Source organism: Macrobrachium rosenbergii, chromosome 6, assembly GCF_040412425.1.
Source record: "Macrobrachium rosenbergii isolate ZJJX-2024 chromosome 6, ASM4041242v1, whole genome shotgun sequence".
NCBI lineage: Eukaryota > Metazoa > Arthropoda > Malacostraca > Decapoda > Palaemonidae > Macrobrachium > Macrobrachium rosenbergii.
In genome coordinates, this window is record NC_089746.1 from 25,929,894 (window position 1) to 25,956,842 (window position 26,949).

General features: G+C 39.4%; 1 protein-coding gene across 1 annotated transcript in view; it reads left to right on the forward strand.

Moving 5' to 3' along the window:
• Positions 1–26,949, forward strand: part of LOC136839371 (vezatin-like) — a 34,404-nt gene that overhangs the window by 5,515 nt on the left and 1,940 nt on the right. The window contains 7 exon segments of the mRNA XM_067105285.1: positions 1,028–1,141; positions 3,432–3,497; positions 15,342–15,499; positions 18,626–18,760; positions 19,068–19,196; positions 19,392–19,629; positions 23,164–23,988. Coding sequence (XP_066961386.1) covers positions 1,028–1,141; positions 3,432–3,497; positions 15,342–15,499; positions 18,626–18,760; positions 19,068–19,196; positions 19,392–19,629; positions 23,164–23,988 — 1,665 coding nt within the window.

Genomic DNA, 26,949 nt, shown 5'->3' on the forward strand with positions numbered 1-26,949 from the left:
TCCAAGCGCTGGGCTGCCTTCACTTGCCATTGCTTAACATCTAGAAATGGGAATGCAGTGTTGATATTGTTTTAGAGTTCATCAGGAGCATCACTCCTTCTTCATAGCAGCCTTTGGCATCATCCAGAGGAGCAATTCTTGTATCACATTCATCAAGCACATCTTGCTGTTCAATACACAAATAATCTTTTTTTGTCATCTAACAAAGCCATTAAAACTTTAAAGGAACAGGTAACCCATACCCTTGCAGATGTGTGGTTTTTTCCAACCTTTCAAGATGGCCATATTTTGTTACAGTTTTCCAGGGATTTTACAAAAGCACATTAATATCAAGTCAGGACACCATTAAATGTTGCAACTCAGCTTCTTATGCAACAGATAGACAAATATAGGCTGCAAAATAAGAGGGAGAAAATCAGAGAACGTGCATCCTTTCAAACAAAACTTTATTCTCCACTTCAAATTCAAACAAAGATGTATCACAAAATGCAATAATGGTTAGACTGAAGATAATGCTACAAAGTAAACTGAACTCTTATGTTGTTTAAACAGAAGGATTATAATCAACAGGAACAAATCAGAAATTTTTAAAGCCATTTGTTTGTTCCTAAGTACTGTATACAAAACAGAGCCTTTCAATAATCCAAGGAAAGGGTGCCTTGTGGCTGTGACTGAGTGTGTGTGCATTTCTCTCCACTCATTCACATACCACCAAGTTAACTACCTTATTATCAAATTCAATGACTAATTCCGACTGTGCTAAGGAATATTTTTAGGTAATAGGCTGTTGCTTATATACCAAATAAAAATACAAATTCTCTTCAAATTTTTTAGTTTTCTTTTAGTAAACATTTAGAAACTTAACATTCAGTAATTATGTAATACAGTAATTTTTAGCAAAAACAAAAACCCTAAGTCAAATGCAAATGAAGGGTGTATGGGTTTGTGATGTCATTAAATTTTTTATTGTTCTACAGCATGTATACAAGTGTACATTAGTATAACAGAATTTCAACATCTCTTTCAGGGAAGTGCCATAGATCAGCACCTACAAAGCACTGGATATGCAGATTATGAATCCACACAGACAGCTTCATTTTATCAAGAAAGCCATTGTTCAGCAGGAGGTGGAAAGAAGAAGGTAATTCATCACTCAGGGTTTCATCTTGTTTTAGACCTGAAAAATGTAGGAGCTTTGGTGTTTGTAATGATTATTCATTATTCTTATGGGAATACAAATGATTATTCATTATTCTTATGGGAATACAAACCATTGCCTAATATGAAGGTATGGCTCAGTGGAGGGTGGAATTAGTTGTTGAAATTTAGTAAAACGGTAGCTAACTGATGTTAGGCCCCCTTCCCCTGCCCAACTTACCTGCCATCATCATGCACTTTTTCTTTGGCCACTGCCAAGGACAGCTGTCTTGCTGTGCTTCACCCTGACTGCCTGGAAATTGAAACCTTTTGGATTTTCTGTATACCAGGCAGTCCCAGGTAAACGAGGGGGTGTTCCATTCCCAGCCAAGTGCCAATGACCGAAAATCGTTGTTAACCGGAGCATCACAATAATTATGTTAATAAATGGGGTTTGCAACACCCTCAGTTTTGATCAGTGCTGATAAACTGCTTACCGACGCCGATAAACTGCATTTTGATGCCGATAAACAGCTTACCAATGCCGATAAACTGCTTACCAGCCCTGAAAATTGCTTACTGGTGCCAATAAACTGCCTACTGATGCCAATAAACCACATCTATGCTGATAAACCACTTACCAGCGCCAAAAATCTGGTTTACAATGTCGTTAGCCAAGCGTCGTAAAACCGAAATGCTGTTAACCGATGCCGCTGATAAGTGGGGACTGCCTGCAGTATGTCCAGCATGTTGTTTTTTCTTACAGGGCCATGTCTTGCATCCCAAAATTACCCAATGAGTAATGTTTAAGGTGGCCCACTTCATAATGGAAAAGATTTTGCAAGAAGCAGAGGAAGCCCCTTCCACCTGGATTGCCTCGCCCTCCTCCCACATTTCTGTATGCTCTTCTCTTGCTTAGTTTGAGGGTGAGGTGGTGAAAGTTGGATAGCCAGTGTGTGCTCTCTAGTAATGAGAAAGATGGGTCCCAGGCTCTCCCCAGGTAAGACCCTGTCCCATACACAAACCTTGCCATCTCCTGTCCCTGCTACATCAGGTGCTCCTGGGACGATGGCATCATTTGAACACTTGCAGTAGAAGCGGCCTTTCCTCAGTCCTTTGCTGCCTTTCTAGATCACTTAGCTTTAGCTAAGTCATCTCTTAAAGGCTTTTTTTTTGCTTCATTGGTTTCTGTTCCTGCTAAGGAGTTCAGCATGGTCAAGCATCCTGTAGCAGTCATCATGCTTGGAGGTGGTAATCACTGTTGTGGATTTTGGATTATGCAGGACTCTCCCTTTAGGCAGACTGCTGCCAAAGAGGCTATTGTAATTAGTAAGATCTATATGTGAGCATCACATCTGTAGGTTCCATTCTCTTTATTGACTACTCCTCCTTATTTATTTTCTATGTTTTATAAGCCCTCCCTCCATTACAATTGAAAGGAGAAAGGTTCATGATGAATGGGAAGTAGTGAACAGTGACTCAAAAAAAAAAGCAACAAAACTATAAACTAAAATAAACAGAACATTAGACATGAATATATAAAAGATAGATTATATAGTAATTCATAGCAAATACCCATTAGTATAATGCCATAACATCATGGCTAGACTCTAATGATGACAGTGATCCCTGGGTCAACCAGTTTTTCACCATCTGGGGAAAGCAAGTCCCCAGGATGGAGTAAAGTGAAGATGCATAAACCACTTTTCCTCCTCCTCCTTCCTTGTTTTTGGGGTAGGTGGCAGTGTTAGCTCATCCGTAGGTGAGACATCATGGGAGTTCCTGATTGTGATCTAGACCCGCAGACTTCCCACACCTTGGACCAGAAGACTGCCCTGGATGTTTTACTCCTATGCTTTGGTAAAAGTGTGCTGAGTAGAGGTGGTGTTTACCAGATGCTCATAATGTGTGTGGCCCCCCAGACTGTGTGTAGTTGCAGATATCATGATGAAAAGTAACATTGTACATCTGTCTCCATGGGTAGTTCCCACACCTCACCAATAGCTGCTGCGAGATTTGAAAAACCATTTTATCAAGCTTCAGTGACTGGATCAGTTGTTGCTGAAGGTATTCATATAAAAGACTTTGGTTTGTATATTGTTTGGAAAAAATGCTAATTATCTTGAAAAAATTGACCATAGAAATTTAACTAAAACTTCAATTAGGCAAATAATATTTTAGGATTTCATCACTTAAATGCAATATTCATATTTCACAATATGCCCAATGCAATGTTCTTATTTCATAATGTGCCTACTGTCAGTTTTAATGATACCGATATTTTGATTTTTCAGGTGGAATGGCTTTTAGTAAAGGACAAAATGTTGGATGTCATACTTTCTCTTTTTTGGCCTTTAGGGGTAAGTTGTGTTGTCTGTATCCAGCATGTTTTTGTCAAATATTTTGATGAGTTGCTTTTTCCTAAGGAGGGGATTTGTAACCCCCCCCACAAATAACTAAAATCTGTGAATACTTAAAACCCCTCTAAAAACATTTAGAACTGCCTATTTTGATAGTTCAAACACAAAAAACCCTCTAAAAATGCTTATACCTGAGTATTTTGATAGTTTTATCACAAAAAGTGCATTTAGTCATGAAAATGATATGAAAATACAGTAATTAGTGAATATTTCTCAGTGAAAATACTGCGAAAAGGCAAATAATGTGTATATATGTTCCATAGAGAAATCTGCGAATTGGTGAGTCCGCGAATCTTGAGAACGTGAATACCTAGTATACTGTATACCTAGTTTATATATAATTTGGCAAAATATATAATTCCTATAACTAATACTTTAATAATGTACTATCTAATGTGGCTTATAGCATTTATGTGCTGTTTAGGAATAGACCAGGTAAACAAAATTATAAAACTACAGAAATAGGTTTTATAGTATCCAGTTAGCTTTGCCTTAATTGAGTTGAGTAACATTTGTGAGGAAATACAGTAGCTTTTATGGCAGTGTTATGGTAGTAATTATGAATTAATATTATAATACATTACTGCTGTTTTAAGGACATAACCCATTGTTTATGATAGCTAACAGTATACTGTGGCTACATACTTGTGACCAAGTCAGGCTGTTTTATGTTTTTGCTGCCTATACCATGATTATAGGTAGTTAGCACTAGGTAGTTTCTAATGAATAACTGCTCCTTTTACCACTATCAATGCATCATGTTTAAATAACTACCATAATTAATTCCATGCAGTCGTCACCGATACAGGAAGAGGGAAGCAGGAAAACTTACAAGAAAAGTAAAAAGTAGAATGTTTCTCAACAATTAGTTGAGTCTACTGCAAAGATCAAAGGCACAGATAATGCATTCCATCCCTGCACTGGGCCCCCAAGCCCCCCACCTCGACAAGGGGTTGGGATCGGAGGAGGTATTGCACATAAGGCCTCATATATTCATTAGAGTGATAAAATCACTGCAACCTGTTTTAGGTCGTTTGTCCTTCCTTTACTAGAATACAGTAAACCCCCGTATTTGCGGGGGATGTGTACCAACCCCCCCCCTGCAAATAGCTAAAACCCGCAAATACTTAGAACCCTTCTAAAAACAATTAGAACTGCTTATTTTGATAGTTCAAACACACAAACAAAACTAAAAATGCTTATACAGGTATTATCCTACTTACGATGGGGTTAGGTTCCAAAAAAACCCATTGTTTGTTGGAAAAAGCGTATCTTGAATATAGCCTAGCCTACACTAGGTACAGTATTTGGTATCATGTATACATAGTAGCCTACCCTACACTATAAACTATACTTTATACATACACAGAAGTATAGTAGTTATTAATATCAGCTAATTCTGGAGGTTAATGCAGAGTGGACTTATGATAATTCAGTACAAAGAGAAATTGAATAACAAACAAGAATTAGCTTAGCCTACACTATGGTATATCATATACAACACAGTAGCCTAGTCTACATTATACTGTACTCTATATTCACATATCGTATTATATCAAACATCAACATAGCCATCATTCACGGAAAATATGCATCTTTTCATATAATTTTGGATCTTTTTAAATGTTATCTAAGTGTTTTTAGAGGGGTTTTAAGCCTTGAATTCACTGTATCCAATGGGGTTCACTGTATGCATCTTTTATGGATCTTTTAAAATGTTATGCCTTAATTCACTGTATATATATTCTTATATTGCTTTTGTATTATAAATTGCAATCATAGTGATCAGTGTTTTGGTTTGGAAATCGATTACGCGGTAAGTTTATTTCGCTTTATTTAACTCAGTACAGAGCGCTTTTCTTGCTTCTAGTTAGCGTAAATGAATCTCTAGATACTTTATTTATATGGGGCAAGGTTATTTTTCATTATACGAAGTGTTTTTAAGTTGAAATATAACTTAAATACGTCTCGTGAAGTTAGCTTAACAATTTTTTTCGTTAATAGATGACGTTGGCTGTTTTGGGGCATTTGCTTTGTGTAAAAAAAATCAAGATTCCATTTGCTATTTTCACTTGATTTGATCATAATACGAGCTTTACTTATTTATCGTTTATCGACATAAAAATAATAGTAATGTGTTCTTTCATGCCCAGTAGTTTTGATTAAAATATTTTCACTCCAATTTTAATTACGGTCAAGTTTCATCCATGTTGCTGATGCATAGTAATTTATAGTCATAACAGCTTGAACATTGTTTTCTCAGCTTCAGCTGCAACTTGCAGCTTAAATTTAGCAGTATATTTCCTTGCCGATCTTTTATCCATACTGAATAAGGGTATAATGTAAAAATATATCAGTCCTGTTCTACTTAACGTCATTTGTACTATAACTATGGTAATTGTGTATTACCATACGATGGTTGAAATATGAGAAAAACGGCTGTTGTTATCCGATTTGGTGATAAGCAAAACAACAGTTTCTCAGTCGGTTGTTTATGGCTGTACGCATTTACGTACGAATATAACATTACTAACAATACTTTTATCATTCTCTTTCACTTTTTTAACTAGAAGATGGGATAAAGAGATGGAGGAAAAGAAGTTGGTCTATTGTAATTTGGTCTCTCTCGCTGCCTGATTGTATGCTGCTGCCTGGGCCTGCGAAATTTAAAAATATTTTCTAAATATTGTCGTATCGGTATTAATTGCTTACCCCATTGCAAAATCGATTTATCATAAGGCGAATTATCATAACTCGAGCACTACCTGAGTATTTTAATAGTTTTATCACAAAAAGTGCATTTAGTCATGAAAATGAGATGAAAGTACAGTAATTAGTGAATATTTCTTAGTGAAAAATACCATGAATGGGTGAATTTTCAGCGAATAATGTGTATATATGTTCCATAGAGAAATCCGCGAATAGGTGAGTCCGCGAATTGTGAGACCGCAAATATGGGGCATTTACTGCACTGTTCTCTGGTGTAGATGTCTGCTTCTGCCGGAGATTTATCTCTTTTAGATAGAGTGGTTCCTGCTGGTAGGTTTCTGCTTCCAAACATTAGCAGTTATGATTTGGACCTTCGACGGATGGTCACTAGTCTGTCAGTTTTTCAAGAGTTGTATTTTAACTGAGATCTTTTACATTCACAATTGATCCTTGATCCTCTTTTCCTGCCAAGGGTAACTACATTTGCTGAACAGCAGCACCAGTACACAGTAAATGTACCTCACTATCGAACTTCTCAGTTCCAGAGGTCCTTTATTCTTCACACCATTGGGCTGTGGAACAGTCTCTCTGAGGATGTTGTGCAATTGGAACTTCAGAAGTTCATGCAAAGATGCAATGCATTACTACCCTGAAACAATTCTCCTTGTATTTTAAGTTTCCCCCCTATAAAAAGACCTGCCATACTTTGCACAGGTGCTACCCTTCCTTGAAGAAGTGTGACAGACATTGTTCTTATGCATGGGAATGATGTTATGGGAGGAGGTCCAATCTGAACTCTCCCCAGTCTTGAGGTACCTTTCCAGTGGCATGGGCTCTTCACAACAGTTTCAAGATGATCTTGGGCATGTCCAGACCTTCTACCATCCAAGTTGCATCTTGCCCATGACCTGGTCACTTGTGCAGTGCCAGCCCAGGTCTACTGGGATTGTCCACCAGTCAGCATTGCCGTGATAGTGCAGGTGCCTGTTCACCTGTACCCAGACTAGTTCTAGCAAAAAAGGTTCTGTTGGTTCAAGAACATGATGGGGTTAACTGTACCTGGTCAACTCCCCTTACCTTTGATCATGGATCATTGTCTTGGACTCCAGGTTTGAGTTTTTCTGTCCTATCCACACCCCAAGTCTTCATAGGCAATAATCAAGATGAGATGTTTTTGTGCTTGGTGTAAGTTTTGCAGTGTGACAGCTTAGGCCCAAGGGTCAACATTTATTTGTTATTACTAACTGTTAGAGAGAAATGTCCAAGAACACCATTTCCTTCTGGCTTCTTGTGGTAGTCTAACTGGTCTGCCAGTCATCTGGTTAGTGAAAAGACACTGAGCCCCATTCCAGAAACCCAACAGATTGCATTGTCCCTCTTGTTCATAAGGAATTTCTGGGTAGCACAGGTACTGAGGGCTATGGTCTGGCACAAGCAGACCACTTTCATCTCATTTTACTCTTTTTAGGGTTTTCACTGACTAGTCTTTGGATATTCATCACATTGTACAGGTGCATGAGCTCCATTAGACAAGAGCATCTGACATAAATTCCATGGGTGGATATACATCTCTGAAATGCATGTGAGGGATGGTAGGTCTCCTTTCCCTCCTCCTTCCATTTTCCTAAATACAGACAGCCTAGGCTGTGTATGTGCAAGATCTTTTCAGGTGCAGGTGAATTGAACATTGGAAGACTTATCCAAAGGTTACATTCTGAGGATGTTTTCCCTCTGCTTTCCCTGAAACAAAGATGGTGTTGGGTTTAGAATATTATTATTTTGTGCAATTGTGATAATAATTGCCACAGTAATTACCAAGCTGGATCTCTCATGCATAGATGGGTAGAAGGGTTTTTCCTGAAACTTTCTGAGAGTTGGTTCCTGCACATATTCCAGACTCTGAGACAGGTACTGTCAGCCTTTATCAGCAGTCTTACAGGGAGGTTATAGGAGTCATCCTTCCCCTGCTCATATACATGACCTAGAAGCTGATAGTTCTAGGCTGTGAACAAAATAACAATTTGTTCATGAAACTTACCCGTCAGATATATATATAGCTGTATTCTCCAAGGTCCGACAGAATTTCAAATTTCAGCGGCACACGAGTGGCCGGTCAGGTGGTTAGTACCCATTCCCGCCGCTGGGAGGCGGGTATCAGGAACCATTCCATTTTCCATTCAGATTTTCTCTGTCGCCGGTGTTGTCAACAACTGTTGTCTGCACCTCCGTCATAGGATTTGCTTTTTCTAGATTACTGAGTATCTCATTGTCTTTTGGTATTTTGACTTTGGATCGGTAGATCGCATACGCTTTTTGACTTTTCTTTGAGTTTTGATTTAGATTTTCATTATGTCTGGGTCTAGCTCTGCTAGTTACCGTGCGTGTGTGATGTCTGAATGTAAGGTGAGGTTGCCGAAAGCTGCGGTTGACCCTCACACTATTTGTTCTAACTGTAGGAAGCATATATGCATGTTGAATGATAGGTGTGATGAATGTGCTTCTTTGTCTGAAAATGAATGGAGAGCGTATGATAAATATGTGAGGAAGTTGGAGCGTGATCGACTGAGGAGGTCTTCCTCCAGGAGTGCTTCTCTTTGCGGAAGTGTTGATGTCGGCCCTAACTCCCTGTACCTTTAGATCCTAACCCTGTGGTTTTGTCTCCTGCCCCTGAGATCGTGCCAGTGGAGACTAATATGCTTTCGCTATGATGGAATCGATTCGTGCTTTAGAATCTAAAGTGTCAGCTCTCCAAGATAAGTGTTGTGAAGTGACTAGTGCCCCCAGTGCAGTGGAGGGGGCGTCAGACCGGCCCCATCATGCCTCTAGGCCTGGACCTCTGCTGACTCCCAGGACTCAGGGAGAGAGCATGTCGAAAGCCGAAGGAGGGTGACGGGAACCCCCACGGTCTGGCGTCCCTTGGCAGGTCCTGAAGACGTTTCCCAGGCTGCCCAGGCTCGATCTCGTGTTCGGGTCCTGAAGGACTGCTTCTCGTCTTCTGACACGTCCTCCCACGCAGGGGTTGGAACCGTCAGATAGACTCTCGCCCTCTTAAGAGAAGCTTTAGGGAGGAGGACGCTTCACGTCCTCTCTCTCCTACTCTGTGCTCCCTCGCCAGAGTTTGTGGATGCGTTTCCCCCAAAAGAAGTACCGGACGTCATCCCAAGAAGACGTTTTTGAGCGTCCAAGAGCTCTCCCTCCTCAAGAGAAGAGGATTAGGACGCCCCTCGTCCTTCTGCCTCTAGGTTCCGTGATTCTCCAGAGAGAGGCGTCACCAACGAGGACTCTTATTGCCTCCATGCAGCAGCAACTCTCCTCGTTCATTGCAGAGAGAGTCCAGGTCCCGTCCTCGTCGGAAGGATGTTAGACTTCCAGTGAAGAGATCTAGGCGGTCTCCTTCTCCTGCTCCTCGTTCGTCACCTTCGTCTGCTTCGCCCGCTCGTCGTGAAAGGAACCCTAGACTCTCGTCCCCAGAGGGTGTTGGGGAGGATCGTCTTGACGTCACCCCAGGACGTCCTCCCCTCCCTTCTCGTTCTAGACGTCATGTTCTCCATTTTGTTGATGACGCTCGCCAGGCTTATGACGTTCGTCATGCTGCCAGACGTGACGCCCGGCTGGACGCTCAAGAAGCTCGTCATGCTGCCAGACGTGACGCCCCGATGGACGCTTTTGACTCCCATCAAGACGCTCCACCTGCCGTTGCTGTCGGCTCTCGTGTGGTTCCTGGTTCTCCAGCTGCTCTGCACGCCAGTTCCTCTTCCAAGCAGAGGTCCCTGCGGCGGGTTTCCTCTCCAACTTCTCTCTGCTCTTCCCCGCCCGATGTTGGAGATAGACTCAGGGTCTCGGAGTCTGAAGATGAGTTGAAGGATCAGTCCTCGTCGTCGGACTACCAGATCCTCGTCAAGCTGTTGAAGGAATTGTTTCCTGACAAGTTTCTGCCGGCAGTTCCTCTTCCCTCCTCTCAACTGACTTCTTCTAAGTCTAGGAAAGCTCCGGGATTCCTGAAAATGACTAAATCGCTCTCCACTAAGCGGGCCTTCAAGAAAGTCCATTTGTGGATGGACTCCCGCAAGGCTCAAGGAAAGTCTTCTTTCGCCCTTCCCCCTTCAAGACTCTCGGGAAAAGCGGCGATGTGGTATGAGACAGGAGAAGACTTGGGCTTACGTCTTCCTTCCTCATCTAAGGGAGACTTCGCCTCGCTCGTTGATTCGAGTAGGAGGGCTCATCTGTCGACGGCCAAGATTCCCTGGACTCTTACGGAGATGGACCATCTTTTGAAGGGCCTTTTCAAGACGTTAGAAGTCTTCAACTTCCTTGACTGGTGTCTTGGAGCTTTGGACATTAAGTCTCGGAGTCAGGACTCGATCTCCTTGTCGGACCTTTTGAGCGTCCTGTCTTGTATGGACAAGGCGGTCCGAGATGGTTCTGACGAACTGGCCTCGCACTTTGCGACTGGAGTGCTCAAGAAGAGGTCTCTATTCTGCGGCTTCGCTACGAAGTCCGTCTCCTTGGCACAGAAAGGAGAACTGTTGTTTGCTCCCCTTTCCAATCATCTTTTCCCGGCTTCGTTAGTAAAGGACATCGCTGCAAGCTTACAAGAGAAGACCACACAGGATCTGTTGGCTCAGTCATCGAGGCGCCCTGCGGTTCCTGTGACCTCGACGACGTCAAACCGGCAACTTTCTCCCAAGATGAAGAAGCCCTTTCGTGCCGGAGCATCCTCGAAGCCTTCTTCTCGAGGAAAGAACCTCTCGAGAGGTAAAGCCCTTGCTAGAGGTAGGGGCAAGAAATGATGTGATTCTCCTCCAGATACCGGTGGGTGCCAGGCTTCTTGCGTTTTCCGAAGTCTGGAAAGTGAGAGGGGCAGACAGTTGGTCCCTTTCGGTTTTAGAGAAAGGATACAAGATCCCTTTCCTTTCTCCCCCTCCCTTAAGCCTTTCGCCCTTGGACCTCTCTCCGTCGTACGGTCCAGGAAAACAAGAGATTCTTTACGACCTGCTGCAGCAAATGCTCGTCAAGAGAGCAATAGAACAGGTCGTAGACCTGAATTCCCCGGGCTTCTACAACAGGCTGTTCCTGGTCCCGAAGCAGTCGGGAAGTTGGAGACCTGTGCTGGATGTCAGCAGCCTGAACCGCTTCGTCGCGAAAGAAACTTTCAAGATGGAAACGGCGCAGTCTGTTCTAGGAGCCTTAAGACCTGGGGATTGGATGGTATCCCTCGACCTTCAAGACGCGTACTTCCACGTACCGATACATCCTCAGTCAAGGAAGTTCCTGAGGTTCGTCTTGAGGGGAAAGGTGTATCAATTCAGAGCTCTTTGCTTTGGCCTGTCCACAGCTCCCATGATTTTCACCGTCATCATGCGGAATGTAGCAAGGTGGCTGCATCTGGCAGGCGACGTGTGTCCTCTACTTGGACGACTGGCTGATTCGAGCGTCATCGAGGGAGAGGTGTCTGGAGGATCTTCAAGCAACTTTAAACCTGGACGAAGGAACTCGGCCTGCTGGTCAACTTCGAAAAGTCACACCTGACCCCAACGCAGTCCATCGTGTATCTGGGGATTCAGATGGACTCAGTGGTTTTTCGGGCTTTTCCGTCCCCGAACGTCAACAGCTGTGCTACGAAAAAGTCCTGGCCTTCCTAGGGAAAGAAACCTGTTCGGTGAGGGAGTGGATGAGTCTGCTGGGGACCATTTCCTCACTGGAAAAGTTTGTTTCCTAGGAGACTACATCTCAGGCCTCTTCAGTTCTTCCTGCAAGACAACTGGGAAGACAAGGAAAATCTCGAGTTGTCTCTCAAACTTTCCTCGAAGTGAAGGAGCATCTCAGGTGGTGGTTGGATCCTCGAGGCTTTCAGAGGGCGTGTCTCTCAGCCTTCCGAACCCCGACCTAGTGTTGTTCTCCGACGCGTCAATGTCGGGGTGGGAGCAACACTGGGCAAGAGAGAAGTGTCAGGCATCTGGAGAGGGGAACAGGTGGCCTGGCATATCAATATGAAGGAATTAGGGCGATTTTTCTGGCCCTTCGATTCTTCCAAGATCAAGTGTCCGGTCGCACAGTCCAGGTGAACGCGGACAATACCACTGCTCTTTCTTACCTGAAAAAACAGGAGGCACTCATTCTCGTTCCTGTTCGTTCTTGAAAGAGATCCTGTTGTGGGCGAGTTCCAAGAACATTACGATCTTGACGAGGTTCGTAGCAGGCGTTCAGAACGTGAGAGCGGACCTGCTAAGTCGTCGTCATCAACTGCTCCCGACAGAGTGGACTCTGAACCAGGAGGTGTGCCAAAAACTGTGGGGTTTATGGGGTCGTCCCTTAGTGGACCTGTTTGCAACGTCAAAGAACAACAGGCTGCCGCTTTACTGCTCTCCTGTCCTGGATCCAGGAGCAGTGTCAATAGACGCCCTTCTTTGGGACTGGTCTCGTCTGGACCTTTACGCTTTCCCTCCCTTCAAGATCCTGGGAGAAGTGGTCAGGAAGTTAAGCGTCGTCGCAAGATACGAGGATGACTCTGATCGCTCCGTATTGGCCTTACAAGGAGTGGTTTCCGGAGGTAATGTCGCTGCTGGTAGACTTTCCAAGGGTGTTACCTCTTCGCCCAGATCTACTCAGACAGCCCCACTTCGAACGATACCATCAAAACCTCTCCGCTCTCGGTCTGACTGCGTTCAGACTATCGTAAATGCTGGCGAGAGCGAGAGGTTTTTTCAAGCAGGTGGCAAGAGCGATCGCGAGAGCCAGGAGAACATCCTCGATCGCAGTTTATCAATCGGTGGGCGTATTCCGACAGTGGTGTACTCGCAGAGGATTTCCTCTTCCTCGACCACTGTGAGCCAGATTGCAGACTTCCTTCTTTTCCTTAGGGAAGTTCAAGCTGGCAGTCTCTACTATTAAGGGGGTATAAGAGTATGTTGTCGGGCGGTCTTTCGACACAGAGGATTAGATATCGCCAACAATACGGACCTCCATGACCTCATTAGGTCATTCGAGACGACTAAGGTGCCTCAGTTTTGGTTCCATCTTGGAACTTGACGTGGTTCTTAAGTTCCTGATGCAAAGCCCTTTGAACCCCTTCATGCTGCTTCTTTGAGGAACTTAACAAAGAAGACTTTATTTTTAGTGGCTCTCGCGACTGCAAAAAGAATCAGTGAGATTCATGCAATATCTAAGTCAGTTGGTTTTAAAGGAGACGATGCAGTGTGTTCTCTCCAACCGTCTTTTCTGGCCAAGAATGAGAACCCGTCTCACCCTGGCCCAAGTCCTTTGAATTGAAAGGTTTGGCGGGTATTCTGGGCCAGGAACCAGAAAGACTGCTTTGCCCTGTTGGGCTCTAAAATTCTACTTGAACAAGACTAAAGAGTCGAGAGGTCTTGCAGACAGGTTATGGTGCTCGGTTAGAAGACCTGACGTCCCCATGTCAAAGAATCGCTGGCTTTCTTCTTGAGGTCCACCATTCAAGAAGCGCATAAGAGTTGTCAGGAGAGTGACTTCGTTCTTTTGAAAGTTAAAGCGCATGAGGTTCGGGCTGTTGCAACGTCAGTAGCCTTTCAAAAGAACATGGCTCTGAACGACATTATGAATGCCACCTTTTGAGAAGTCATTCTGTGTTCGCTCTCATTACCTAAAGGACGTAAGAACAGTGTATGAGTCTTGCTGTTCATTGGGCCCTTACGTTTTCGGCTGGTACGATCTTGGGAGAAGGAGGCAGCACCCATCCTATCCTTTAATGTATGGTTAGGAATAGTTTTTAAAATTCTTTTTGGTTGTGTTTTTATGGTTGTGGGTAGACTGTAAGGCAGTCTTCCCTTTCCTTAGTTTTTAACTAGTCACGATGTTTGGTAGGTCAGGTGGTTATTTTTGTCTCTTTGCTTCCTTCTTGAGGGCTACGATCTGGGCACATAGTGGTCACGCCCCGTTGACAGATCGTCTGGAACTCTCCAACCATATAGGTCTCTACCTCGTTGGAAACTCCAGTAAAGCAGACGCAGACTTGGGTGACAGTAATCACGAAGTCAGCTATGCTAAAAGGTAAGGAACCAAGATGTGTAATCATCTACATTGTTTTGTTTCTCAATCCTATGCTGTCTCTGCCCACCTCCAATGGTGCGATTCAGCTATATATATATCTGACGGGTAAGTTTCATGAACAAAATGATATTTTAATGATAAAATAAGGTTTGTTCATACTTACCTGGCAGATATATATTCGTAGTGCCCACCCACCTCCTCAGGAGACAACGGCACTATGAAAATCTGAATGGAAAATGGGAATGGTTCTGATACCCGCCTCCCAGCCGGCGGGGAATGGGTACTAACCACCTGACCGGCCACTGCGTGTGCCGCGAAATTTGAAATTCTGTCGGACCTTCGGAGAATACAGCTATATATATATCTGCCAGGTAAGTATGAACAAACCTTATTTTATCATTAAAATATCATCTTTTCAGTTCATAAAACAAAACCTCCCACCTATGGAGTAAGTACCTTACATAAAAGGCAGTGGTTTTATATATCTTCAGAAGAAGTACTTTAGTAATTTTTTTAAAGTAGCTTAAATTGCATCTTTTCTTGACATACCACCCCGAGGCTTTTATCATAATCTCACCTCTAACCAACCCATGATTGTTCCATAGGCTGAAGAAAAAAGCTAGGGTGTGCAACTAGGTGAGTTGGCAGCTATCACTACAGGCTTCCACTTGGAACTACAGTTCCTTATAATATATATCAACTGAACCTGCTTGGTTCCAAGGAATACCCCTGTATTAAAAGATTCATGCTTGCAAAGCTAAGTAAAATCCATGTTACAATAATATTTTTAAATTGCATTTATATTACCTAGTAATTAATTTCATTACATACTCATATTTTCCATTGATTAATTGTGTATTTCCACCTAGGTAAATTATGGTAGATTGTGCTGCTTTAGAAATATAGATATGAAATTTTAGGATGGTTTCACATTAATCTCCATGTTTTTTGTGTGCAGTGGAAGATGTCATGTCATTGCTGATATTAAAGTCTCATTTCTTGTGTATCTCTTTAAAGTGAAATATTCTAAAATTATATTTTGTATTTCAGTTAAGAAAAAACTTCTACAAAAGAATTGTGAGAAATGCTTACGAGAGTAAACTGCTAATATCAGATGACCTGCTACTATTGAAGCATTTTATTCCTCATGACTTCCTTTCAACTTGTCAGCCAGGGGACCACTTTTGGATAATGGAAATAATTCTTTGGTAAGTATGAAAATGGTAGATTTCGAGTATGACTAATAAGAATGTACTGTAATTACTATTTCTCTGATATACTTGAATACTTTCCAGACAGCTGAAGACAAAGAAACCAAGCCTTCTTTTTAATCAAACAAAAGTTTTAATTTCAGGATCTCTTGTATGTGTGTCACGACAGTGATACATATGTATGTTCATTCAGAGTACGAGATTTTTGTCATACAAATGTTATTAACTTGCGATACCATATTGAATTTTCATGTCACTAATGTTGAATTGTTCAAATTAGGTACAAACAACTGAGACACTGTTATTTTTTTTGTAAAACACCAAGGCCTATTTGAGTGGCGCAGTGTAATAAGGTGCCAAGCGCCCGTTTTTAAAAAATGATAAAAGCAGCATTTAAAGTTTGCCAACTATGAAAATGCTTATAAAGAAAAACCAGCCAAACGATTTCTATGAATCATACCTCATTTTAAAAATTTATTCGCCTAATACATATGCAAAAATCATTATGAGTATGTTTTGTCATTTTGTGACCACAACCACAAAAGTGAGGTAATGTAAGATTGTAAAGTGTTAATGAACACAATGAAAATGTTTTCATACGGCAATTAAAGCATGTTTTTGTGAAAACAACCTAAAATATTTATCCTAATAATGCTCTAAAATTATTATTATAACATATCTGAGTAAAATTTCCATAAATATTATAAAACAAAAACAATTACCGTACCAAAAACAGACTACATTACAGAGTATTAATAACATGATGTGGCAGTGAGAACTCGCTAAGGGCGAAATTTCCTTTGTTTTGCATGGATTTTCGAACCTTTACCAGTAACATAAGGGGACAAAGTGTGTGTACAGGATGGTGCTGTGCTAGCTGCTCGCTCACAATAAAAACCAGTTCAGCCCATGGTGGCGCTGCCACCTGCATTTATAATCCCCTCACATAGGAACTGCCACAAAAAGATATGTAATTAAATGAGAGGTGAAAATTGTAGCAATAAGTTTAACAGCTAGATGGAAAAAGATTAAAGGGAACACTTGTACAAGTATGGAAAAGTACATTGTTATTATTATTATTATTCAGAACATGAACCCTATTCATATGGAACAGGCCTACAGAGGCCATTGACTTGAAATTCAAGCTTCCAAAGAATATGGTGTTCATATGAAAGAAGTAACGGATGGCAATAGGAAATACAGAAAGAAGAGGTAGTTATTGGAAAAGGAAAAAATAAATTAACAAAGTAATAAATAAAAATAAAAATGTAAGTAATTGCTTTAGGGTAGTATTACAATGCATCTTTGCTTGAACTGCTGAGGTTCCAGCTGCACAACATCTTCAGGGAGACTGTTCCACAGCCCAGGGTTGTGAGGAATAAAGGACCTCTGGAATTGAGAAGTTTGACAGCAAGGCACGTTTACTGTTTAGCAGATCTGGTTACTCTTAGAGGACAAATGATTGGGTTGTCAAAGTCCATCATAGGTCAGTTCCAAGGCCCTGCATGTCTAAATGATCATATTCTGATATTTCTGATCCTATGTGGACTCTTCCTTTACCTTCCAAGGCATTGGGAGGCCATAGTATCTTTTTTTTTCATGCACCTCAGATCTCTCCTCAACCGAATACAGCCATGGTGACAAATAAGGAAAGTATCCAAAGCACTCTAGGTTGTATTAGGGATTTCTCTTCTTGTCTCCCCTTTACCTCCAGATCCTCATAGTACCTTGAAGTTGATGACCTTTGCACCTTCCTTATTAATTGTTGGCGACCCATGCAAGGAAAAGGATATCCCTGTTAAAAAAGGACCTGGCATTGTGACAATGGAACTATTTTCCCTTGAACCAGGTGTTTCAGTGCCTGTGTCCCCAACACAAAAAGGAACAAAAAATAATTCAAACATTTCAACTACAGGCCCTTTGGAGCCTAAAAGAATACAGAAGAGAATACAGGCCTGATTCAACCTTGGTTCACTTTAATTCCCTCTTTGGAGGGTCAAACTGGTCAAGTTTTTTTATTTTACAAGCTGACCAAGATTTAGCTTTATTAAAATTAGAAAATTACCTGTTGAACTGATGCCCATCACAAGAGATGAGCATAAGACAAATTAAAAAATGAGAATGGTTGGTTGAAACAACAACCAAAAACTAGTCGGAAAGTTATCAAAACAATAAAAATATAGAGAACATAAATATAAGTGTTACAAGGCATGATACCATAAATAGTGTACAAAGCACATTAGTAATGCCAAATCTAGATGAATAAATAAAAATCAAATCAATGTTATTAGATTCTTTAAAGAAAAGATACAGCAATGTTGAAGACTGCGAAATATATGAGGTTCCAAGCGGGAAAGATAAAAATGAATCAAGTTCAGTGGCCAAATAGCAAAAATAAAATACTGTACAGTTCAGTGGCCAAACGAAAATCTTTTGAAAAAAATTAAAAATCATAAGAAAACTTATTTAATGGGATTAAAAACGAGGGAACTAAAAACCTTCAAATTATGATTATTCTGCTTTTGGGGCCATATTTCTTCCGTCGGATCGGCGATCGATGTTCCCCAAACATGTAATTTCATGAATATATTTGAAAAGCGTCAGAACCCTCGAACGTCAGAAGTCGGAACCGCCGTAAACCGGGGACTGCCTGTATTGGGATTAAGAACTGACCTTGTTCCTAAAGCCAAATAAGAACAGCCATACAGCCATTAAATGCAGAAATTTTCCCAGATTTGCCTATTGCAGTTCCTAAGAACATAAAACACGCAGGGACTGTGGACAACCAAAATGCGTAAATTGTGGTCTGGAGCATCACACTTGATCTAAAGTATGTGCGTTCTATATTTACAATACTGAACTCAGATTACTACAAGAATGAAATAGAATGTCAGGGAGACAAATTTAGAAATGAAAATAAGAGGATTGAATGAGCCAGCTAAGAAATTAAGTATGCAGATACTTCAAAATCAAATAATACCCGAACTGAGATGAATGATAATAGAAATAAAGAAATAGTATTTCAGATTTGAAGGTGCTTTGAAACACTGCTACTGTACTGTGCACAAGTATGTGTTTTGATAAGGAATATTGAATTTGTTATTTTCATTGTTATATTTTCAGGTGCTGTCGATGGTTGCTACTGTGTACAGGCTTGTGCTTTTGTTTAATTTTCATCTTTTGGAGAGATTCCACAGACTGGAGCATTGTATTTCTTATGCTTATTGTTACTTCTGTTATTTGGATTTTATCTGCCAGGTCAGTTGATGTTCCTTTTAATCTTAAATACTGCAATAGTATTCAAAGAGTTACCAGTATGTTTGGATTGATAAATTTTTGTACATTGTTTATTTTATAGGTAATTTCTATTATGTATTGTTAAGGATAGAGATGAAATTAAAGCATTTAAATGTTTTAATTATAAATACATAAATTTTTTAGTAACAGTAAATATTTGAGTTCCTTTTTGTACACAATGCAGACATATCTCAAGGTAGTCAGTATAAGATGAATTATGGGCTTATTCTCATGTGTTTATTATTTACAGATCTTTGTTTATTTTCAGCTGGGTTTTATACAAATCATCTAGTGAAGTTAATAATTTTCTTAGTGTTCTTCAAAATTCTGGAGGTCTTGTTTCAAAAGTTTTGCGATTTCTCTTGGAAGAAGATCTTGTTTCTAGAGGATTCGTCTTGTAAGTAGTGGGTAACTTTTGTAAGCATCAGTTGTAAGTACAGTATATAGTTTACTATTAGTAATAGTTAGAATAACATGTATTAGTTGTGTTAGTGGCAAAAAGTTTTTCTTATAGTGTAGTAAGCTAAGAAACAAATAACTTAAAATATGGAAACCAGAAACCCTTAATTTAGTTAAGTATTTATTTTTCTAGAGTGCATGGATCAAGTTCATTTGCATCAAGAAATAGGAGAGAAACTCCTTACTGTGAAGGGCTGCGCCATGCTCTTCATAGCACCCTCTACTCTATGTTACCAGTCCTTCATCATGCACACAACCACCTCAAGACATTAACTTCTTGTTATCCATGTATACGGGGGCTTTTTGATGACTTTGAGGAGATGGATGCTGAGCTACAGGAAGATGCCACTGAACATCTTAAATTTCTCAAGGTAATTGTTTTGTGTTTTATATATATATATTATATATATATTACAGTAATACCTCGAACATTCGTGAGGTTAGGTTCCAGAACCAATCATGGATCAGGAGGAATTGCAACTGTTTGGCATGAGTTACTAAAAATGCTAATATAAATGCTTATTTCTGGAGTTTAAACCCTAAATATGACCCAAATCATGCTCCCAAAGCACCTTAATTTCATTTAAAAGTTAGCTTAATACATTACCCTTAAAAAAAGAAATAAATGGTTGATGTAAAAATAGAGTACAGTATCATAATGGGTATTTGCCACAATAGCACATTTACAGTACAGTATACTAATGTAACCCCTATACTAATTCATTGGCTGCTGTTTTCTTTTGCGCACACAGTGAGGTAAAACCAAGTAACGAGTGGGACTGTAAAATTAATGACTGACATTTTCTTTGTCATTGTCAGAAAGGTAAAGCAGGTAAACTTCATATGTCACAGAAGTCATATAATGAAGGTACAATTCAATAAAGAAAACATGTACGTAATGTAAGTAGAGGGTACAGGTACTCAATCAATTTAAAATCATGTAAAGACATACAAAGAAATAATAAGTTGTAAAAATGTGTGCACGCTAATTACGAGAAAGGAAGAAAGAGAGAGAAAAAAAATATTGCAGATCTGTGAAAAAGTTGCAGATGCAAATTAGTTAGGTTCCAATGAAAATTTTGTGAATCCAGAAATGCAAATGCATGAGGTATGACTATATACGTACATATATATACATATATACTGTACATATATACATACTGTACATACATACATAAATACAGTCAAACCCCGTATTCATGGGGGTTAGGGACCACAACCACCTGCGAATACTAAAAATCCACTGTATCTTGTTACAGTACCCCATCCAAAAACGCTCGTACGTATTTAATAGTTCAAACACCAAATACCCTGTATACCTTTAACTAAAACACTTATACTGCAACTGCCTGTTTTAATAGTTCAAACACCAAATATACCTTAATCTATCATCCTAAAACACTTTATTATCATTTCAAAGTCATCTTACAACATTGCCATTAAAAATATATGGCTTACAGCTACGTGTGAAAACTAATCAGGTTACCCCTGAGAGAGAGAGAGAGAGAGAGAGAGAGAGAGAGAGAGAGAGAGAGAGAGAGAGAGAGAGAGAGAGAGAGAACAAAAATACAAATGCACATTAAAAAGATTTAATACACTTGTGACAGTATGTACACAAAGATAAATAAAGATTAATTTGCAAAACTAGATTATAAGAATATACAGTATCAGTAAACATTAAACTAAAATCAGTCATAAAAAAGAGGAAACTCTCTCACAAAGCATCAGAGCTGCAAGCCAATCAGCAACTAGCAAAGCTGGTACCCTGCTGTGTGATTGCATATTTCCAACCCTTCCACCCAGTAGCGTGTCATCACTGAGCCTATGTCAAAACAAATAAAAAGAATTGTAAGACATATATGTATGCATGTGCTCATTTGATAATGGTTTCATGAACTCCCTGGAGTTTTAGTGAGAGAGAGAGAGAGAGAGAGAGAGAGAGAGAGAGAGAGAGAGAGAGAGGAGGGGTTTGTTCTTACATTAAATATCAAGAGGGAAGTTATTCATGATACAGTATATGACAGAGGAAGAGAAAATAACTTTGGAAAGAGAGAGAGAGAGAGGTTATTCTTAAGTTAAATATCAAGAGATGGAAATTATTCATGATTTATGACTGAGAAAGACAGAATTTGAGAGAGAGAGAGAGAGAGAAGGAGAGAGATCTTATATATAAAAGTTAATGTTTTCATGTTTGTTTGTATTTTGGTGCGCTGTAGAAATCCGAACCGCTTGACCGATCTAGACAAAATTTGGCACTTGGCCATCATTTGACCCAGCTTAGATACTAGGGTAGGTTTCAAACATGGTCCCCTGCCCCTTCCCCTTCCCACATCCTCCTTCCCCCTTCCCTTTGTAACTTATGTGGTAAATAAACTTTACAGGTTTATCATACCACATACCTCATTTCATGTACTCGAGACCATGTTATTGAAAATGCTTTTCGTCCCCGCAGTAATACCTAGATAAAAAAGACAGAGCACAGTAAAAGGGACAATCACCACAGTTATATCTGGATAAAAGGGACAGACCACTGTCTGGATAAAGGGACCACAGTAATATCTGGATAAAAGGGACAGTCACCACAGTAATATCTGGATAAAAGGGACAGTCACCACTGTAATATCTGGATAAAAGGGACAGTCACCACTGTAATATCTGGATAAAAGGGACAGTCACCCTAGTAATATCTGGATGAAAGGGACAGTCACCACACTAATACCTGGATAAAAGGGACAGACAGCACAGTAATATCTGGATAAAAGGGACAGTCACCCCAGTAGTATCTGGATAAAAGGGACAGTCACCACAGTAATACCTGGATAAAAGGGACAGACAGCACAGTAATACCTGGTTAAAGGTGACAGACAGCACAGTAGTACCTGGATAAAAGGGACAGTACCACAGTCATACCTGGATAAAAGGGATAGTCACAACAGTAATACCTGGATAAAGGGGACAGACAGCACAGTAATAACTAGATAAAAGGGACAGTCACCACAGTAATACCCAGATAAAAGGAACAGCCACCACAGTAATACCTGGATAGAAGGGACAGTCACCACAATAATACATACCTGGACAAAAGGGACAGATAGCATAGTAATATCTGAATGAAAGGGACAGTCACCACAGTAATACCTGGATAAAAAGGACAGACAGCACAATATTATACCTGGTTAAAAGGTGACAGACAGTAAAGTCATACCTGGATAAAATGGACAGTCACCACTGTAATAATATCTGGATAAAAGGGACAATCACCACAGTAATACCTGGATAAAGGTGACAGACAGCACAGTAATAACTGGATAAAAGGGACAGCCACCACAGTAATACCTGGATAAAATGGACAGTCACCACAGTAATACCTGGATAAAAGGGATAGTCACCACAGTAATACCTGAATAAAATGGACAGACAGCACAGTAATACCTGGTTAAAGAGGACAGACAGCACAGTAATACCTGGTTAAGGAGGATAGACAGCATAGTAACACCTGGATAAAAGGGACAGTCACCACTGTAATACCTGGATAAAAGGGACAGACAGTACAGTAATACCTGTTTAAAGGTGTCAGACAGCACAGTGATATGTGAATAAATGGGGCAGTAACCACAATAATACCTAGATGAAAGGGACTTAACCCTTACATAAGTAGAGGAGTTGCTGTACTCACTTCCCCGATGCCTTAGTTTTGTAAAGATATTTATTTGTAAGGTTATTCATTAATGGCTGTTAATTTTCAGGTTATATGGTTATCATGTAAGCCACCTATGGTAATTTTATTTGTAAAATTGTCCAGTAAATTTAATAAAGTGTACTGTGATCAGAAGGATAGAAAGTTGTTATAAATAAGAAATTTATATTTGTTCAGCTGTAATATCAGTTTTATATTTTTTTTACAGAAACTGGTAACTTTGGTAAAACTTCAGATATCTGCAGTTATAACGCAAGTTATTTTGTGTGCCTCAGATGTAGAAGTGTTTGAGAATTTGGACAAAAACTTTGTTTCATTTTGTTTCTTAAATGGAATAGAAAAAGAATCTGCTTTACTTTTAAAGCATTTCACATATGCTGAATCCTTCTGGCAAAAAGATGATGAGAGTCAAGAGCCTAGTTGTGAGGAGAAGAAAAGTAATGTGTATCTAGCAATTCATAGTTTGAGCTTACATTTGCAAGCAGCATTATTCAAAATTCAAGATCTGGAGAAAAAGTTTAAATTCTATGAAACCAAGAATGAAAAAGACAGCAATTTGCAGGATTTACTATCATACGAGTTTGTGAAAGAGCAGTTGAATTTGATCCAGAGTGAATTAAATTCTTGTCAAGGATGTCTAGATGAAACCTATGCAAGAGTAGATAGAAAATATTCTGTAAGAGAGATGGAAACTAAAAAGTCTGATCTTGATATGCCATTAAATGTGGAAGAAGATATTACTACTTCTGTAGGTACAAGAAAAGCACCCATTCCTCTCTTCGACCTTGAAGAACCAATAATTCAAGATGAGGTGTTTGAGGCATATGTAGATGAAGAGCATAATAATCAGGATAGGGAATCCAATGATGACTTTTGGAACACAAGCGCTAAGGAGGAGCGGAAGAAACTTAAGCAGCAAAAAGAACAGGGAAAACGAGTCATCAGTGAGCTGCAACCATTACTAAACAAGCTGAGGGAAGTTTGGGAAGAAAGAGAAACTGCAGCACTGCAGAGGCAAAAAACAGGGTTTCAAGTAGGTTTTTGGTACATGGTATATGTATGTGTGTATTATACCAAGTCCTTTATGTCTGTAATTTAAACTTTTGCGGAAGCCAGATTTACCATAAACTAAGCTCCTATTGTCCCTATTCTCTAGTCTGGTGCTTTGATTGTTTAATGGGTCAGCAATTGTGGCATTGATGTGTCTCTTTTCAGATGTGGCCTTATTTTAACTTAAAAGTCCAATATAACATGAATTGCCATTATTTGATAGTGTATAGTTATACAGTATATAGTTATACAGTATAAAGTTATACAGTATAAACTGAGAGTACAAACCAGAGCTTTACAAATGCTGTATTGTCTTAATGGCTAATTATTTTCTCTCACCAAAGCCATTAATTTTCTGCTTGGACTGATGGGAACAGATTCAGTTGTTTTAGAGTTATCTAATGCAAGTTTTGCCTTTTATTGTCATATGTAAAGACCAAAGGTTTGTGTATGTGTATGAACAAATGACAGATTTTTAAAGTAACTAATTTGTATTTTCCTTAACATACACCCTGAGGTCTTTTACATAAGTGGCCCACCTCTTCCTCCCCTACCATCAGTAGCCAACTACTAATAACCACCTTGTTTGAAGTTAAACGGCCGGTTCCAGCTTGCTCTGAAAGTAAATCCCATATGTAAAGACCTCAGGCTTGTATGTTAGGAAAAATACAAATTACTTAAAAAATTTGTCATTTCAATATTAGTTTGTACATTAAGTTATTAAAAAATTAATTATTCAGTACAGTCATACCCCGAACTTATGCGAGGTTAGGTTCCAGAACCCCTCATACAAGGCGAATTTTTGCGGAAGTTTGGCACGGTTTCTAAAAATACTAATACTGTAAATGCTTATTTCTAAAGTTTAAACACTCAATATGACACTAATCATGCTCCCAAATTATTAAGCTTACTTTTAAGTGAAATTAAAGTTACTGTAATTTAATTTAAAAGTTAGCTTAATACATTACCCTTAAAAAAAGAAATAAATGATTGACATAAAAATAGAGAGTTGGAAGAGAATTTCTGTCTCTCTCCCCTTCTGGCCAATCTGTTTTTAGAAGTCTTCTCAACCTCTTTTTAATAACTTCTTTATTCTGTGTCTCTTTTTCTTTGTTCTGAAATGCTTTTTCTTGAACAATCAGTGTTTTTTTATTTTGACTAATACAACTCTTAGTTATTATGTCTCTGTTTTAGAACGTATTTGCCACACTAGCACATTTACACTTCATAGACGGTACAAGTAAAATTAGATCAATTTAAACTATCTACTGTACAGGTAATGACGTACAGAGAAATAATACTGTAAGTTGTAAAAATGTGTGAATGCTAACTGTGAGAGAGAGAGAGAGAGAGAGAGAGATAGATAAGGGTTGTCTTTTCTTAAGAGAGTGAAAGTGAAATTATATATCAATTATTACAGAGAAAGAGAGAATAACATATGAGAGAGAGAGAGAGAGATATTGTCCTAACTTGAAATATCAAGTTAAATTATTTATGAATTATTACGGAGACAGAAAGAATAACATGAGAGAGAGAGAGAGAAGTTATTCTTACAGTAGATATCAAAAGATGGGAATTCAGTATTAAACTAACTTTTAAATGAAATTAAAGTTACTGTAATTTCATTTAAAAGTTATCTTAATACATTACCCTTAAAAAAAGAAATAAATGGTTGATGTAAAAATATAGGAGAGTGTGAAGACTAGTATACTATTTCTCTCTCTCCCCTCATTCCACCAATCTATTTTTAGAAGTCTTCTCAACCTTGTTTTTAAAAACTTCTTTATTCTGTCTCTTTCTCTTTATTTTGAAATGTTCTATGTCTGTGTTTTAGAACGGCACATTTACAGTTTGTAAACGGTATAGGTAAAATTACATCAATTTAAAATTATCTACTTTACAGTTAGACATACAGAGAAACAGTAATACGTAGGTTGTGCTAACTATGAATGAGAGAGATACAATAAATAACATGCACAAAAGCATGTTTGAATTAGCTGCCAAAAACTAGCACCAACCACAGGCCAAACACTGGAACTATTACAGCTGAATGGCACTTACTACAGGTATAGCTGGTTCACTTAAGGTAGATTCTTGGGCCTATGAGACGTTTGTTTGGCGGCCTCTGATTGGCTGGTACCGGGAGGTAGGCGGCTTGCTCACTGTCTCATTTTAACGTTTGTAGCTTGGAAAACTAGCAATATGTTTATATTTCTTCATTTATCTCATGTTTTGCATAAGATAGGAAAGTTTTGGTCATACCATAGGATTCGGTATTAATTGTACAACTAAATCTTGATTTCTTGAAATCAGTAAGATAAAACACAAAGGAATTACAACGAGTAAAAGTGAAGAGAGAAGCATTTAATTCTTTATTAAAAGCTTCTCTCTTCACCTATCATTGGATTTTGCATCATTCATGCCGTCAAGATAAAATAAAACTTGTGTTTTCATACAATAAATTCACACTGAATACGATGGTGCTTTCAGATTTTAGATGTGTTTGATATGTGAAGAGAAAATGAAGAATGTCTTATTATGTTGCATCTGTTCTTGACTCAGTTTGCCAGTAGTGCCGAGAGACGGTGATCTGCAAACAGCGAGAGCTTTGAGGTGCCATTGACAGTTGCCAGTTAGTGATATGAGAAGTTTGCAGTTTTGACAATATTTACCGTATTATTATGTCATTACGTTTTCTGTAAATAAATGCATAGAATTCCCATTATGACTGTCAAACTTTTTCACTCCAATATCATATATGTCCGTATGTCTGGACATATCTGATAAGAAAAAAACTAATCAGATGGCTGCATATGGATGTGTTGGCTTCAATTTAGTCTAGGTGAGAAATTTGCATACTGTCCAACCTCTCTAACTATTACTTCTTAGTGCAATTGTGGGGGTTTTCTCCCAGTTCCACTTTTAGATCCTTGTACTTCATCTC